The sequence below is a fragment of the Haemorhous mexicanus genome, chromosome 5 (genome assembly GCF_027477595.1).
Source record: "Haemorhous mexicanus isolate bHaeMex1 chromosome 5, bHaeMex1.pri, whole genome shotgun sequence".
Lineage (NCBI taxonomy): Eukaryota > Metazoa > Chordata > Aves > Passeriformes > Fringillidae > Haemorhous > Haemorhous mexicanus.
Genome location: NC_082345.1, coordinates 54,289,145 through 54,307,117, shown reverse-complemented (window position 1 = coordinate 54,307,117; position 17,973 = coordinate 54,289,145). Strand labels below are relative to the sequence as shown.

Sequence of the window (17,973 nt, the reverse complement as noted above, 5' to 3'; positions counted from 1 at the left end):
ATTTTTTATAAAGGTGCTTTCTCCTTGGAAATTTCATTTCTGTATTGTGACAAAAACTACCCCTGGCACCACCTGGGAAAAGCAGTAGTGCTAGGAATTGTCTTATTCTGAAGCTGCCGCATCTTATCACCAGATCATAAACAGGTTTTCTCTCACTCAGGAAGGTAATTTGTCAGAGTTCCTATTTCTATTGCCACTTTGCTGAGGCTAAACCTATGCACACCACAGATAGATTAAGCATCTATCTAACCTAGTCAGAGTGAGGAAGACAGAATTTAGTGCAAGAGTCAGTTAATTTGTGGTGAACCTCACTTTCAGAGTCAGGCATGTTCAGCCACCTGTAGGACTGGTTTATACAGAGCTGCTGCTTCCTTAAAGCTTTTTGGTTTTGATTACATGTTATTTCTAGACTTTGTCTTGAAGTCTGTAACTCATGCTAATTAAAGCATTTTCTTTTGCCTAATAGATCCCTTTGCTGGAAAATTGCTATTCTATGTTCACATTGCAATACTGGAGAGATTATGTATTCTTGAATGTAAATGATAATTGTTGCTTTTCCTAAATGAGGGCCTAAGATTTTGGCTTGTGTAATACATCCTTTTATAGAGCATACTCTTAAGGTCATCTGTTTTCTTTATTTCATTAGTTTCTGATAATTGTAATATCTCACACAGTGGACAAAAGCAGGAGAAACTGAGCTGTGCTTACTTTTCGCGTTTTGTTTGTACCTACCAGCATAACCACAATCAGTTTAACCAGTTAATGTAATGAGCTCCATGTGGTTGTCCAGGATAATGCAATAGATCATTGAACCTAATTTGTGTAACTTTTGTTTTTTGTACTACTGACACACAGAGAGGAGGGGGGGAACCAAATGTCTTAACTGAGATAAGAGATTAACGACTGGAAGTCTGTCTGCCTAATTAAGGTTCTCTAAAAGCTCAGAGCCTTGTGGCAGTAATTATTTTGCAGAGCTATAGTCATTATGATAATATTTTTTTCCTATTATTTGCATTTGTGTTTATGTTTTTCCTACATTCTAAGTTGTAAAGTCCATAATATAAAATATAAGGCTTTCTCTACCTAAGTCTCCTAATTTATTCACTCTGTGGTTGCCTGAAGTGAATTGAGACATGGTTCTTTGCTAAATTAATTTGACTGGTGTGCAGAAGATAGTGAAAATGTTTCATAGAAAATAGATCTCTCTTTATTTGCCGTCTTGCTTGGTTCTTTTTTCTCTATGAAGATATAATTTCTCTTCTTTGAGTTTTGCCATTAAAATTTTTTTGATTGATATTTTATGACAAAAGTCATACAGAAAAGCCCTCACTTGTTTTATCACAGAGAAAAGCCATTTTTTCTATTGATCTTGGATGTTCAAAAATGTGCCTCCCTTTTCTTTCCCACCCTCCTCCTACTAAAGCTTAAAAATTAAGTTCTAAGAGTGCATTAATAAATATTCTACAAAAAGATTTAAAGTCCTGTCACTCTCAGGCCTGTACTCAGCCCCAGTTAAATTTTGTTGGTTTTTTGTTGCAGATGGGGAACCCAAGGGGATTTCACCACTACTCACCCTCGGCCTGTTGTCAAAGTAAAACTCTTTACAGAAAGCACCGGGGTGCTGGCACTTGAAGATAAAGAACTGGGAAGAGTGAGTATTATGTGCAGAGAAGAGAAATATGTGAGAAATGATGGGTAGAAGTGTGAATATTGATAAAATGTGCCATAAAATGGTATAAGGCCTTCATTACCAGCCTGTTCTGCTGTGGCTCTATCAAACAGTGCTATTTTTTATATAAGGGTGGCTTTTACCAGTGTTCAAAACGTGGTAGGTTGACTTAATTACCTTTCAGAAACTTACATCAGGCACCCATGGTGGTTCTCTTTGTCTTATTTAAAGCATTAATTTCTACGTGACATATCAGTGCTTTTAACTGTTCAAATTAGGAGTGAAAGGGAGAGAGGTAAGACTTGGCATGTAATAAATGCAGCAAACAATGGGGGTAAGGAAAGGGAGAACTTAAGTGGTAGAAGGATGGAGCAGAATGGGAGAGAGATAATATGTGAGAGGAAAGTAAGAGCTTATTCTTGTATTCCGTGAGCTTTTCCTCTGTTTTTGTGTTTTCCCTGTCTTGGCAGGATAATCTGATATTGGCTCAGTTAGTCAGAGGACGGTGCTGATAATGCCAAGGTCATGGGTTCAATCTCCATATGGGCCATCCACTTAATAGCTGGCTTCAATGATTCTTCTGGGTCCCTTCCAGCTCAGACTACTCTGCAAATTCTGGAAATTTATCCTTCTTAGGCCAAAATCAAGAGCTAGAGAGTGCAATGTGTCATAGAAGGAAGAGGGTAGGGTAAATGAGGCATAGAGGCTCTGGAAATCTCCCTCTCTTCTCCTGTTGAAATTTTCCCCTCTGACACATAGCACATGGAATATAGCTCACATTTTAATGCTTAGTTCTACAATCAGAGTCCTGGTTGTTTCTCATTCAAGCAAGCAAGCTCTTTGGAAAGGGCAAGGCTTTTCTGCACTTTGTGTCCTCTGTACAGGTGGTTATGCTAAGACACGTTGTCCCATGCATTGTGTCACTTGCTAAGGTCAGGGCTGTATCTTCAGGATTACCTCTTGTCTCATCTCATGTCTTTCTTAGGGGCTTCCAAGGTCACTTGGTCAAGGTGTAGGTGGGGTCTGCATGGGGAAGGTTCCCGTGGGGGTAAAACCCTGGCAAGAACCAGGCAGGCAGTGTGACAGGCACAGAGGTGCCACAGGTGTGCAGCTGAGCAAACCAGTCACCAATGTCTGGATGCAGAACAATAAAAGAAACACTGAAAGGGTGAAATTGCAGGAACTGCATGGTGTTACTAAACACAGAGAAGTTTTGGCTCTTGCACAGTCCTTTCAAAGAAGCAAACGGGAAGTTAAGTGCCAAGGTGAAGGACAGGGGAGGAGGGGCTGTGTGGCTGTTGTGAACAGTAGCCAGCATACTCATTGCCAAGGAGAAGAAAAGAAGCATCATCAGTATAAAGAGGCTAAGTATCACAGGTTTTAGCAAAATTCTCTGTTTCTGCAACCTCAAATAGCCAAAGTTCAGGTACCAGCCTTGGCCTGCTTTCTTACACTGCAGCTTGTCTAAGTTTCTAGGACAGGAAGTTAAAAAGATTTCAAATTTAATTTTAAATAATAAATAAATTTTAAATGTAAAATATTGAATAGCTTTTTCCTTACTTGTGTCCTGTGGCCACAGATGATTGGTCAGCAGGTTTTTTACTCTTTCCTCTCCCTGCACACTCCTGACTGCCTTCTGACACATCTGTGTTTGTCATCTGGTCAAAGCAGTTTAAAGAAAGTGTCTTTGTTCGGAGGGGTGAGGGGAAAGAGAAAAAAAAAAAAACCAACAGGTAATTAAGAGGGGACAGTGACCTCAGTGCCCTGTTTTTGGAGTCTGACCCAGCTTTCCCAGAGACAAAGCAAGATCTCTAAAACATGAGGCAGGGAAGAGCAATCATCTGTTTCTGAGTCTTACTTTCCTGGTATTCTTTGAGAGAGAATCTGCTTGCTTTTATCAGATGCTCTGAGATTTTGCAGTTTGTACCAGAATAAGCCTATTAAAATAATTTCTTTTTGCTGTTTTTTTCCCCCCTTGTGAAAAAGTATAAAGGCCATCACCTTTTTTCCCCCTTGCATTAAAGCTTGTGCTGAGATTGGGAATAGCTAAAAAGGAGTATCCAAGGGATGCCTGGATACTGCTTTTCTATTTTATAATACACTCCTGATTTACCAAAAATATCCACATCCTTGCCAAAGAACACCTTCTGAGAAAGATAAGTCAGTAAAAGCTAAACCTCCCACAATGCCTATGTACATGCCCATGGTCCATTGCAGTGAAAAATAACACAAAAAGGGCATGGTGGCTGTGCAGTAGCCTGTTTGGGTGTCTGTCCTTCTGCACCTCCCAGGTCTGGTAAAACCTGTGATTGCTGTCAGACAACTTCCAGCTCATGGGGTTAGATCCTTAATTCAGGAGAAAAATAAATCTTCCAACTTACTTCTGTGGTTTAGCCAGAGTATTTGTGAGAGGTGGTTGCTAGCTTCAGGGGAGACTGGGAGAAGATTTGACAGAATTTTTACAAAATAATTTGCAGTACTATGTACTCTTGTGGTACACATTTTAGCTTTCAAGCTCTTCTTTTGTTGGTGATGTCTTTGTTTTCAGGTCTGAGAGATTTAAGCAGCATTTGAAAATATGCGGGATCCCACTGGATAAGGTTAATTTTTATAAAGTTTGGCAACTTTTTGCATGATCATTACTATGCAGTGACTTGCAGGAGTCCATCTGATCCAGCTAGGTTTCTTATCCTTGGAAAAGGTCTAAAGTTATTTCCTACTGGTATTTTTCCTGTGCTTAATAATTCAACTCAAACCTACCCCTTCTGAGGTAGGCTTACTGTGGACATTAATTTTCATCTGTCAAATACTTTCTTAAAAGTGTGTGTCTTGACCTGATACCGCTTTTCTACATTACTGCAGCTTGCATTTCCAATACCTTGCAGTTATCCTGAAGGTTTTGTTCTGTTTAATCTATAATTAGAAATAGAAAGCAGCATCAAGTTACATGATTTGAATTTTGAACTTCCATCACATACCAAAGGGTTTCTTCTGCCACCACGGGGTCATTTTTTTAGGAAAAGAGATCTAAGGTACGAAATATGGAGCAAGCAAAGGTGTCCCCAGTGCTGCAGAGGAGAAGGTATTTCCATTGAACCCATCAGTGGATGGTGATGTCTCTTATGAACTGAAGATGTAGACCCTGATATCAGCAGCCCCCTCATTTGCAGGGAAGACACCACTTATTTCCAGAAGTAGTTAGCTCATGGGGGAGCAGAGGGGATGCAGGCCAGTGCTTTCAGTGGAGAGGACAGAGCATACTTGCAGCTTTTTATACTCCATGTTTGAAAACTCAGCCTTAACCTCTGCTGTGGAAGCCACCAGGTCAGCACCAAGTGATAGAAGGGCTGATGTCTGTACTTAACATCTTTTCCCTTCAAAGCCTTTAAGACGTGGTTAACTGAAAGGAAGTAATAATTCCTATGTCCCTTGTCTGATATGGCTGTCTTCCTCCAAAAATACCAATAAATCCAGTTGTTAATCCCAAGAGAATATTTTGCTTGCTGCAGGATAGTCTTCTGGTTTCCTGCTGACCACTTTCAAACAAAAATAAATCTTAACCTTTATTCCAGAGATGTGTGCTGCAGGAAAGTGGAAAGGATGCTCTTTGGATTTGGGTTCTGCAGAGCATGAGCTTTTGGAGTGGTGTGTGTCTGTTTGTGCAGACCTCTACATGCAGTGAATTGAACCCCTGACTTTAAATTCTAGAAAGGGAAGCAGGCTGCATCTTTGAAACTAAACTTATTCTAATGAGGAAATGTTAAGAAGTTACTTTAGTCAAGTATCTTTGAAATTTGTGATACAGATTTTATGTGACTGATACTGATCTGGCCACTTGAATAATTTTTGTAGGTGCATATGGAAGGTGGAATTGATGTTTGCATTTGTATGAGCAACAGCTGAGAAAGTGTGAAAAAGCCTTCAGAGTTTGGTGTAACTACTTCTGAAAAAATCAGCCTGGTGTTTTCTGAAACGCAGGGATCTGACACCACTTCTGCTTGTTCAGAACCTTGTGTATAAAGATGTTCAGACCTAGTAAGTAATTCAAAGTGACAGCCCTTGTGCGTGCTTAGCACACATGTGGATACAATGTGAGAGCAGCAGGTGGTGTTTGATCGCTGATGCTTTTTAAATATAAGAATATTTCAGCCTTGTTGCTCTGACTATTCAATTAAAAGAGAACTATTGTCTCACAGCCTGCTTGTCACAGTCAGCTGCAACCAGCAATAATTAGCTGTGCAGCTATGCTCTTTGGGTTTTTTTCCTTTAGTGATGTTACTCTGTGTTTGATTTAAAATTATGAAATTGCAGTACTGGCTAGGTACCTATACTCACAGGATTGATGGGTTTCTGAATGTTGACTGCACTGGGCATGTTGTTTATCTTCTGAGCCACATTCAAAGAGCCCCTGAGCAGAGACAGTTTCATTCTGTGACTGTTAATTTAAAGCCTGCCATGCTGGGGATTGTGTTTCTCCATCACTCTTTGAAATTACTGCAGTTTCTCAGGCCTGAGTTCTTTCTTTTTTAAGTTAGGAAAATTATAAGAGATTGCTTCCACTCCCGCTTTGTCTCTTGCTCCCCAAGCAGTTTGCCTGTCAGCACTCTGTGATGTCTGAGTGTTATTGTTTCCATTCTAACAGGGAGGTTCTCAGTAGCTTCTTTGAGAGTGTCTCTCATTGAAAATGCTTGAGATACTTTGCATTCAGGCCTTGTCTCTCTTAGATGTGGGGGAGAGGCTCTTTGGGAAGGACTCAAAGACTACTTTCATCAATTGCTAAGGGCTGTTAGGGTTAGTGTTCAGCCAGCACCACCAACAGAGGTTGATTGTATAAATTGTGAAGTCTACCCAGTTGTTTTTCATCAGCATTATTCTAGACAGCTCTCTCACTCTGGGCCTATTCAATTTCTCTGTTGGTTTTTGTTTCTTTTTAACCACCTGTTACCCAAAGCCTTGTCTTGATGTTTCAGCCATAATGCAATCATAGCCAAAAAGCAAGAGATCACTCAATAGGTGAGATGATGGAGCTTGCATAGAAACCTCATAAACTCCCTCAGTGACCGACCTCTTTTTAACCCATTCCTTAGGGGTTCCCAAGGTGATAACTTTTGTAAGGGAATTACTCTCAAGGGAGACGTCTCCTTTTCCCCTTTTTACCTCTAGTTTCTTGTGTCTCTTCTTTATCTTCTTTTTCTTCATCCTCCTGGTAGCAGGGTGTCATGACTTAATGATCAGGGAAAGTGAGTGCAGTGCTGTGCTTGGCAGGCTGCTGCTGGGGCATTCGACTGAGCTTCTTGTCACACTAACAGAAGCTTCTGGCTTTCTGGCATTAGCCAGTCTTTGGGAAAGGGGCTGTGACAGCACAGAACAGCTCCAAACTTCCAAGTAAGGATGGAAGATATCTTGAGAAGAGTCAGTAAACTTTTCTTTCAAAACAAGATGTCCCGTAAGTGAGGCTGGGGCCATTTGTGTTCTGAAGGAGCACTTCAGGCATGAGAAATTCTGTCTCAGAAAATTTTCTGGCTTTCCTGTTGGAGACTATGGAGTTTGAAGAAAGGATAGGAAGCTGGATGCCAGAAGCAGGAGCAACTCCCTGGCGTATCAGGGCACAGGGCAGGGTTGGGAGACAGCAGGGCAGCCCCATGCAACAGTAGCATCCCTGGGGATGGGGCTAGGCTGAGGTTTGGTTTGCTTTCTGTCCATGACCCAAGCTGCTTTATGAAGAGAAGACTGTGGAAGACTGCGTCTTTCTTTTTTTTAACAGTTCTGTCTCTACTGAAGGCAAGATAACGATTTTCTGTAATAGCATGCTAAACATCACCTGCCTCTTCAGCCAGGGCATTAAGATGCAGATCTTCTTCACTTTAAACTCTTTTGCTTGTGACAATGAGCCAAAACTCAGTATGGTCGGCTCAGAATTACCGTGATTGTCATGGTCTGGTGCCCAGAGTCTAAGATCTCAAACTGTGTCTTAGATCATCCCTACTTGAAAAGTCTTTCTCATCTCAAATACTTGGGTCAGAAGTGTGGGTAACTCCATCACTTGGGTTCAGCTGTTGAATATCATGGAGTTTGGTGGAAGTAGGGGACTGGCAGCATCCAGAATGTGAGGACAGAAGTTGGCTGACGCGCAGCCACAGGTGTCAGTCAGGTGGGGGACAATGTAGATAATATCTTGACTCTTGATTTTTCTCGAGGTCTTGCTATTCTGTTTGCCTCTTGCCTTTGTGAGTCTCTTTTGAAGGCTGCATATTTTTTTGACAACAGGACAACTGCAGCCACGAATAGTTAGCTTGATAGCTTTATCTCAACGTGGGAGTACCAGTAGGAGATACTTCAGCACAGTGCTTTTGACTTGGAATCTTTTGCTCAGTTATCTTCTCTGAGAAAGCAGGAATTCCCCCAGTTTTGTTTGTTCAAGCTTTTAGAGTACTTTGGACAATTCAACCTTTCTTTCATACCTTTAAAAGAACATGTGATCAATGTGCCAAAAATAGAATTAATAGTTGCTTGTCTGGATTGACTGTTTGGCTCAGGAGTACTTAATTTAAATTCTTTTATTGTGATCCAGCTGGGAACCTAAATAAATAATGGAATCACAAAATGGTGGTTTAGTTGTCAAGTGATATTAGCTTCAATGTCTTTCTACCTGTCAACTTTTAAGGTCAAGAGAGAAACACTTCCAGTCATTTACAACTAAGAAACAATATTTTGAGAATATCACTTTCCACAAATGCCTAAAAGTGATGCTCTGTAATATTTAAAATTTTTGTGTTTATTTTTCATCCAGATGAGGAGGGCTACAAAGTGAACTCGGCCCTTTTTCAGTTACAGTGTCTTCTGAGGAAATGTAATGCTAGATATAATTGGAACAAGTATTTTTTAATGATTATGAGATGATTAAATTTACTGAATTATCTCAACCCACGCGGTTCTGATACTACTAATTTGCCTTAAATGAGTTGAAGCAATGCAATGCACAGCAGCTATGTTTGCTATGTAGCTTTGTAGTCATTAATAGTTCATTATACTTTTTAATGTTGATTACCTATTAGTATAATTATGGTAAATACTTTCCTATACTAAAAACTCATAATGCTCTGTGCTGTTGCTGAATAAACTACCATGGTGATATCCACAGGTATATGAACAATAAAATAAATCAAAATAAAATAAAATAAACTTCAGAAATACGTGGTGTAGTACAGAAATACATGATTCAGTAGGAATTCTATTAAGTTTATAAAAGTTCCAGGCACAGTGAGGGTATCCTCTAGGTGATTCTTATATCTGCCAGAGAAGACATTTGAGTTGATACCATTTCATTTTTTAAAGTAGATTATGAAACAACCAGAAGATTTAAATCCTTAAGGAAATCTGAGACAGAATAACCTTGGGAAGTTTCTCCACGGACAATGGCAATGACCTGAAACTGCAGTGTTCCATAGTGGAGAGAACGCTTTTAATAGAAATTTCAGCAATTTGTTATTTTTCTTATCGAGGAGAACTTGCCAAGTGTTTTGGTTTCAGTGATTTTGTGGGAGCTTGCATCTTGCAGCCACCTGATGCTGTGGTACACAGTAGCTCTCAATGCCCTTAAGGGCAATATTAGAATGAAGGTTTTTGCGAAGATAATTAATGCTTGTCAAATGCTTTGTGTGTGTTTTTGTGTAACAAAAGTTTGATTACAAAGTTCTTTCGAGCTCTTGTTGTTTAAAGCTGGAAGGCATGACAAAATATAATACAAACCCAGCACAGTGCATACTCAAATAGTCTGACAGATACTTGTTCTTTGTGAGAGCTTTGAAATTGAAGCTCCATAATACTCCTTTTAAAATTCAGAAAAGGAATTGTCGCTTCCACAGATATAAATTAATCATACTCTTGTCTACTTTTATTTTCATCAGCATTCTAAAAACTCAGGAAGTTGACAGGAGAAAAATGTCACTTGAGATGCATGAGCTGGAATAAGCTCTTACAGGACAACAGGAACTGCAGACTGTAGAAGAGGAAAAATTCTTTGCATCACCTACAGTCCTGTGTGAATGCCTAGTGATTAAATGCAAGGAATGTATAATAATTCTGCTTATATAATCTTGCAGTTAAAGGGATAAATAAACTAAAAATAATTTCCCCCTTGATACATCAGAATGCAAAGGTTTCCATGCTCATAATGTTTTTAAATGTTATTTAAGGAATGCCTTTTACTCAGAATGAAAAACAGAAAGAAGGAATAACTCTGTTATAAGTAGTGGTTTCTGTGTATTTGCAAAAAAAGAAGAAAAAGTAACCTGGTTTGCTAAAATCAGAATGTACTGATTCTTCTGCTGTCTCTTTAAAAGGTACTGAATGTACTCAGTAGATCTGACAGTTTAATTCTTCCACTGGTTTTACAAAGGTTGCATATTTGAATAGGAGTGATGCATCATGTTCCTCTGCTTGACTGGATCTCCTGATCTTAACAGAATATGCTTCTGCAAAATACTGAGATGAGGAACTGAAGGCCTTCTACTTAGACCATCTTTCAGATGGTTAGATCTGAATGACCCTATTGTAATATTTTTGGCTAATAACATCTGTTAGATTTATACTTGCTTGGACAGTTTTGCTCAAATCCCTAATTTATCCTTCGTAATAACACAGAGGACTATATATTGCATTTTTTATATATGACAAAAGTACTGTGTGTAGGAAATTATCTTCATGGTTAGCATAATGTTTCATTTTTTATTTTTCAAGAAATGGAAGATGTAAAGAATGATGCTTTTTAGAGTGTTGTTACTTTTGAAATAGTAATGGTAATTCATGGTAGTTGTAATTCAGAACTCACTGAATGTTATGAAAGTCTCCCAAGTAGTATGTTTAGAATACTTTAGAGTCTAAATTCTAATACTTTAGAATACTTCAGAGTCCAGATTCAAAAGCAGTGCTTATAATAAAAATGAAAGGAAATTATGTTTCAGCAGCATTTAACTGCTGAACATGTCACTTTGGGTAAGAATTTGATGAAGCAGTAATTTTTAATTTTACTGACTATAAATGGATACCTCTTTTGGACGGTAAATAAATATTTACCAATACTAATATTAAAATTTTTAACAATACTAATAACAATAATAGTTTATTTATTGTGACTTACACTAATCTAAAATTATTTGTTAATAAAAGTTTCAAGAAATTTATATAAATGTTTTAAAAATTAAATATTTAAAATTCAATGGTTTGAGAGTTTTTATGTCTATTACTGTGGATTACACAAAAGGTTTGTGTCATATCACATGTGAATTGGACATAGTATCTTACATCTATTACATTCAATTTGCAGCAAAGGTGCTTTGGGATTCATCTACAATTTCTGTGGTTTTTTACTAAAATTGACTTTTATTAATGCTGTTGATCAAAAATTGGAGACAGTAACACGACATACACTTTGGTTATCTTCTTTCAAGCAATGCCACTACTGAGGGCTGATCCGTTGCATAACGCTCCAGCAAATGGCTTCAAAAGGGTTTCCAGCAGAGCACTGAATAATGTAAAAGTTTAAGCTCCTATTTAATTGTACATGACCCTTTTGAAATGCCAACTGTTCCTTTAAAAAAAAAGGTAATTCAAAATGTAGTAACAGGAGGAAATTTTATTTACTCATAATATGAAAATACCCATTTGAAAGAGAAGGAAGGAGTTAATTTTTGAAATTGGTCTGTTACAATGAGATTGAGTCTGCTCGTTTATTAGATTTAGAAAATATTTTTTAGTCATCTTTTGTATTGGAGGAGATGCAACAAGAGTCTTCACTGCTTAGATGTTTCCATTAAAGACTACAAGCTGCTTTTTTAATCAACTTGCTGAAGTTTTTCTTTTCATGACTTGCAGGTTGTGTTGTATCCAACGTCCAATAGCCCAAAGTCTCCTGATCTGCATAAAATGATAGTTCCCAAAAACAGCCAGGACAGCGACCTGAAAATTAAACTGGCGGTGAGGATGGATAAGCCACCTCACATGAAGCACTGTGGGTAAGTGTCCATTTCCTGGCTGTCGCTATTCTATTGTTTTGTCTCACTGTGCTTGTGTTTTAACAAAGTATCTAAAAAATATTTAACAAAGTATCTAAAATCATAACGTTTGGAAAACATTATAAATGTCTGAAACATTTCCTATAGTATGGTATTGGTATTGTGTTATATCTTCATTTTATACAGAAAGTTTGGACTAGTCAGGAATGACATTCATTTCAGATGTTCAGTGATGTGTAATTACAGATGACGAGCTTCGTCTGAAATGCAGAACTAAGAGCACAGTCTCATTAAGATACTGGTTTTGAATGTTACAATTTATGGCACTTTTAAAAAAATATTTAGGAGAAACATATTTTTCCATTAAAATAGGATTAATTCTTAACCTGAATAAAGTGGTATTTGCCACATAGTCTCCCCTTCCTTTCTCTGTCTGCTGTATGTCTTTCTCTTGAAAAAAATTTATGTATGAATGCTAGTTTAAGGATGTTTTTCTGTCTAACACTGAAACTATGTGGAATAGATTATTCATAAAGATAGCTCCTTTAATCAACTGCTGCCACTATTCTTCAGCCCACCTGCAAAAACAGGTGGTATTGCTGACAGTAAGCAAGTTTGTGTCTTTTGTTATAAAGCAATCAAAAGAATCAATGTACTGTCCATGCTATATAGGTTTCTGTTTAGTCTCCTCCTGTTTGTATTCTGCCCATTGTACACAGGCAGTAATTGCCAAAGTTTCCTGTGCATTATGCTTCCTTTAAAAAAACAACCAAACTGACTTAAGTTTTGCCAGAGTGTTAATCAGTTAGGCTCAAATTTTGCAGGTATCCCTCATTTTGGTTTGGTGAAACTTAGACACAAATGATTAGGACTGTAACAATGGGATTTGTTGCATGGAGACCTGTGGCTGGTGACCAGGAACTCTGAGGAAAGGGAGGGAAACCAATCATGGAGTCAGTGGGGGCCTGGAGCTACTGCACTTGGAGACTGGAGCTGAGATGAGAAAACTTCAAAGCAGGGCAACAAATACATAAGGGAAATGGGATAATGTAGCAGGAGAAAGCAAGAAGACTTGGGTGACAATGAATAAGTTTGAGTAGAGAGCAGAGATAAGTGTTTGTACTAAAGCATGATGCTCTCGTGTGAGTTCCCCCTTCTGCCCCATTCATTTGCACTCACCAAACACCTGTGAAATGGTTTGCTGCTGTGGCACATCTTTGTCTAGATCCAGCCCAGTAGTGTGGATGCAGTTTCCTGCTGCTGGAGGGTGTTCAGCTGCTGCAGTAGTGCAGGGTGCAGGGGGGCACGGTGCTTGCTGCCCACCCTCTTCAGCAGCCTTGTCAAAAGGCAGCCACGGAGGCAGGCTGACTTGAAGCACATCAGCTAAGAATGATGTCCAACAGGTTCATCTGCACATGACCTGGTTCAGTTGCAAACTTCCACCCTAAACACATCAGGGGTGTTGTGCTGCCATGGACCTGTCCCAAGCAATGACTAGGAGAAGTTCCCATTTTTGATCAGGTCACTGATAATGTTGGGGTCATGCTGTCTGCAATCCCAGTTAGAGTGTAACGTGCAACTGGATTGAGCAACAAGGAGAAAGCTCCAATGTTTCCTCTCACCATGCTCCTGTGTTTCCTCAGAGGCTGTCTTGGCAAGGAGCTGTTCTTCTGGGGTCTTCAGAGGGTCTTCCCAACCTCCCCAATTCAGTTTTCCATACTGGTTTATATCAATAGTCTTGTCTGACCATTAAAGAACCCAATCAGATATTGTTGTCGATAATTTAGTTCAACTATTATCCCTTTTGTCTTCTGCTGATGGTTGCTTCCTCAGATTGATTTTGAATACTCATCTCCTGGCACTGTGATTTACTTCTACATTTTACTTTAGAGTCATTGCTGTGACTACTCTTCAGGCAGATACTGTAGTTCTTCCCACCAAAAATGCTCTAGGTCAGTCATCATTTCCTTCTCTTTATAGTTATTAGCTATAATGATTATTACCTAGACACTTGTTAAGGAAAGTTAGGCCACCAGCGGATGTGTGGACTTCTCCCCCATTAACATATGTGAAATGAAATAAAAACTTAATAATTCCTTCAGTAACCATTGAAGAGAGTGATGAGATACTGTAGGAAACACTGGAGCTGCAGTGAGAGGAAGGAAAAGGCTATTTATACGGAGGGAAAAGAACACCTGCAAGCAGAATTGTTAGTGTGTACAGTCAGGAACTATTAATGTTATGAAGAGCCATCATCCAGGCACTTCCTGCAGCCTTCTCTTGACTTCCTGGGTAAGTATAAGTGTGAAGTGGTCATTTGCTGTTTTTTCAAGAGGAATTCCCATCTGCTTCAATATGCACATTAAAGCTGCTCTGGTTCTGAGCTGATGCTGTGTTATCAGGGAAATCTGCATTTGTGAAGAGACTGGAAACAGTGATGGATGATGGGCAGTGTCATCAGAAAGGCAAAGGAATATTTTGCAGTTAAAATAGTTGAGGGTTGCTTGAAAGAAACTGGCTTTTTTCCCTATTTGTGCTGCACAGAAGGACTTCCTTGTAAGAGACTGAGATGTTTCCACCTGTAGCAACTGATGGTATGTTGTTTCCTGTGCCCAGTTTGATAAACTGGAATCTGATTTCATAGAACTGCACGCCACTAGCAGCTATTGGCTGAAGTCAGTGGAAATGGGGCTTTAAATATTCATTGTGCTGTTCAAGTCCAAATATCCTAAAAATTAATATCTGAAGCCTAAAACATTTAGTATTTCAATTGTTCTGTTTTCAGGAGGGTACTGTTTTTGAGGGAAAACAGTGCCACCTCCCAGGATCATACACATATGAAGGTGAATCTAGGGAATCATCTGGTAGAAAAGGTTCCCACCCTCTGGAGGAGCTGCAGGAGTGGAAGCACTGTCACTTTGCTCAGCCAAAGGCTTGTGCTCTGCTGAGCAGGGTTATAACAGTGCCAGGATTTGCAGTTCCCTGGAAAACCTGCACAATATGGAAATTCAAGTCTCTCTGTAAAGTAGGGTTTGCGTAAAACATACTGAAGGAGACCACAGGATAAAGTGCTGAAGAGCTCAAAGGCAGCTGCTGCTATCCTGAAAAGTGAAAATTACAGGGATATTTTTGTCTATTTTATTTTATTTTTTTTTATTATTAGAATGTTGTCATATATTTAAGTACAGGGCCATAGAGTACACAAAAGGAACAGATATAAAAGGATGACAGAATGTAATCATCCTTTCTCCTGGAATTCCGTCATATCAGCTAGTTGAATTTTACAACCTTTATAACAGACTTCTAGTGTAGTTAGCGTGTTCAACCCAGCTAAGTTCTAATTCTTCATTGTATTTTTCAGAGGCACCTCATGCCTTATCCTTAACCAGTGTTTGAACTAGACAACTTACATTTTCTGTATGTCAGAGTTAACAAACTAGCATACAAGATTTGTTGTCTCTCATAGGAAAAGATGGCAATCTGTTGGCATCACATGATGTTTTTTCAGATGAGAGTCTCAAAATTTATTCAGAATTGAATTTAAATTTTATCCTACAGCCAGTTGCAAAAGGATGGGTTTTAGTAGATTAATACTCTATCTAGGATAATTACAGTAAGAGACAGGTTTTTTAAATATGGAAACTGTGGATTTAAAAAACCTGGACAGGTTTTTTAAATATGGAAACCAAATACTTCAGGTTCTGCAGGGTTGGCAAAACCCACAGGCCAAATATAATGGTGGTTTTCAATTTTATCTCTTGAGAAAATTTTCTCCTTTTTAAGACTGACTTTACTTACAAACACAGGGGATGTGCTGGAAGACTTCAAAACTTGTCCTGCATTTATGCTTCAAGAGTATTCAATTCTACAAATTGTACTGTCTTGTACTAAAGTCACAAATAGTATTCTGGACTGCAGCACCTTCAAGTCATGTTCTCACTTTGATTTCCATAGTCATAACCAAAAATTATACTTTAAATTAGAGTATAAAGTTGGGATTTTTTATTATGAATTGTAAGCTTTCTAAGGGCAAGAAATAAAAATCTTTATGACTCAACACTACTGAGAATCTCAATTGCAGTTCATTTGTACTTTTCTAAAAAAGAGGTTTATTTTTATGGACACTTCATACAGTCAATCTAGTGTTACTCCACTAATTTGACTTTAAAAAGATATTAATAATGAAACAATTCATGTTTTTTCAATGTAATCTCTTACATGCTTTAAAAAATGGAAGACTATTATACATCTTACAGTAAACATAATCTTATTGTTTATTTTACATTTTTATTTTTATTTTTGCATGAAAGGCTCTCAAAGTGGGAATTCACTTGACTGATAGATAATTATCCTTTTGTATCTGAATCTTGTCAATACATTACATGGCAAAGCATTCACAGCTAATCTGAGTCGTGACAAGGTAAATATCACTCATTAATGGGGATGTGTAGAACAGTTCCAATTATCCTCAATTCATGATATTCCAGATTCCTTCTCATAATTTGTATTGTATTTACTTTCTCACAGGATGTTTTAACCTTTCCCCTGTCTATAATTATGAGTGCATACCAGATATTTTAAAATCTCCTTTACTTAGTAAAGCAAACATCCATACAAAAGATTTTTTAACATTTGTAATATATTTTTTTCTGTTGCAATCTTGAATCTAAAACAAATCATCCGAGGAAAGAAGTCAAATTTGAGGTAAAAACTTCCTCTATAAAATGCTAAAAGCCTCTTTATTTCTGTTGAGTTACAATAGCAGCATTAGGTAGGTACTGTTTGCTTCAGGAAGGCTCAGTTGGATCTCCTTAATTCATAATTATATTAGGGTTTAAAACCCCAGCAGGACAGGTTAATTGACTCAAGATATGTGGGTTACTCTAAATATCTTCTCTAATGCATGGGTGGTTTTTGGTGTGCCTTTGCACATCTGCGTGCATTTAAATCATGCATTATTTTTAAAAGTAGATTGAGTTGTATCTTAGCATAGCCTAGTGGTTACTAAAAGGTATTATTCTGTTTCTTCCAATCTAGGAATAAAAAAGGAATGCTGAGATGTTTTTTTAAAGCTTGTTTTAAAAGGTTTAGTAATGCTCAGTGCTCTTACCACAAAAAAAAAAAAAAAAAAAGGGAAATAAATAATGAATAAAATGAATAAAAATAATGAATAAAAATGAAACTCTTACTAATTAAACAGCCTGAACAGAACAATATTACTAAGTGATACTATTTGGGTTTGACTTCCAAAGTAAAACATTTCAGCCTCGGTCTTGCCCTGAAATTTTTCCATGATTTGAAGGGCAAAATTCATTCATTTATGTTCTGTTCTGATTTCTGCTATGACAGGTTGCATATGGAAATGATATACATTTAATTTCTTAAACTTTTGTATTTGGAGTAAACATTCTACAAGCACTTAGAATTTTCTCTCTGCCTCTCATCTATAAAGAAAGCATTTTGGTGACTTCTTTAAATTGTAGTCTCCATAATAATAAAGAATCTGTTTATAATAAAAGATAATGATAATAAAGATTTGTTTATAATTGTGTTTTGAGAATATAAAGATTACCATTAATTTGCTAATGTTTTAATTATTTTTTCTCTTTTGCACTTGAAATTGGCCGAGATGTTCTTAGGAGAGCATTTATAAAAAGTAAATATAGGTATTGATTCCTGAATGTGACTGAAGAATCACATTTCTCCTCCTGCTGCTACAGTTTCAGAGCTAAAGGAAATCTGTGAGACAAATGATCTGGTTAGCAGTCTTCTAAGATGTAGAATTAGAAGATAAGTAATATTTTCCTCTCTCATCTATGACAGTTGTCACACATCCTTAGAGAGGAAGATGAGTATAATCTGGTTTGCAGCTGAGTGAAATGAAACACAGGAATAAACAGAGATCACCCAAGGTCACATGCAATTTGGTGATAAAGCTGAGCATGGCACTGGGGTCTGCTGGCTTCTCAGTGGTGGGGCTGTTGTGTGTGCCTGTCACCTGGATAAACCTCAGTCATTGCTGCTGCTGAGCTCATAACTCAGCTGAGAAGAGCCACGGGGGCACTGAAGCCAGCCAGAATGAGGGTGGTGCCAGCTCTTACGGCTGTTTGTCTGGGATCACCTGGCAAAGAAGGGCAGGATGAGAAAGAGAATTACCTTTGCAACTTAAAGATGTGTAATCTGGGTTTGATCCGAAGATGAGATCTGCTCCCGCTTTCATTATTTCAGAAAAATATGCAAGGTGAATACATTGAAATTACTCTATTGCAGCTCTGGGTTACTTGTACAGAT

General features: G+C 38.1%; 1 protein-coding gene across 10 annotated transcripts in view; it reads left to right on the top strand.

Moving 5' to 3' along the window:
• Positions 1–17,973, top strand: part of LOC132327725 (calcium-dependent secretion activator 2) — a 296,530-nt gene that overhangs the window by 135,239 nt on the left and 143,318 nt on the right. For all 10 annotated transcript variants that reach the window (XM_059847194.1, XM_059847193.1, XM_059847195.1 and 7 more), the window contains exons 7-8: positions 1,540–1,651; positions 11,543–11,682. In XM_059847194.1, the coding sequence (XP_059703177.1) occupies positions 1,540–1,651; positions 11,543–11,682 (252 nt within the window). The remainder of the gene's footprint in view (positions 1–1,539; positions 1,652–11,542; positions 11,683–17,973) is intronic.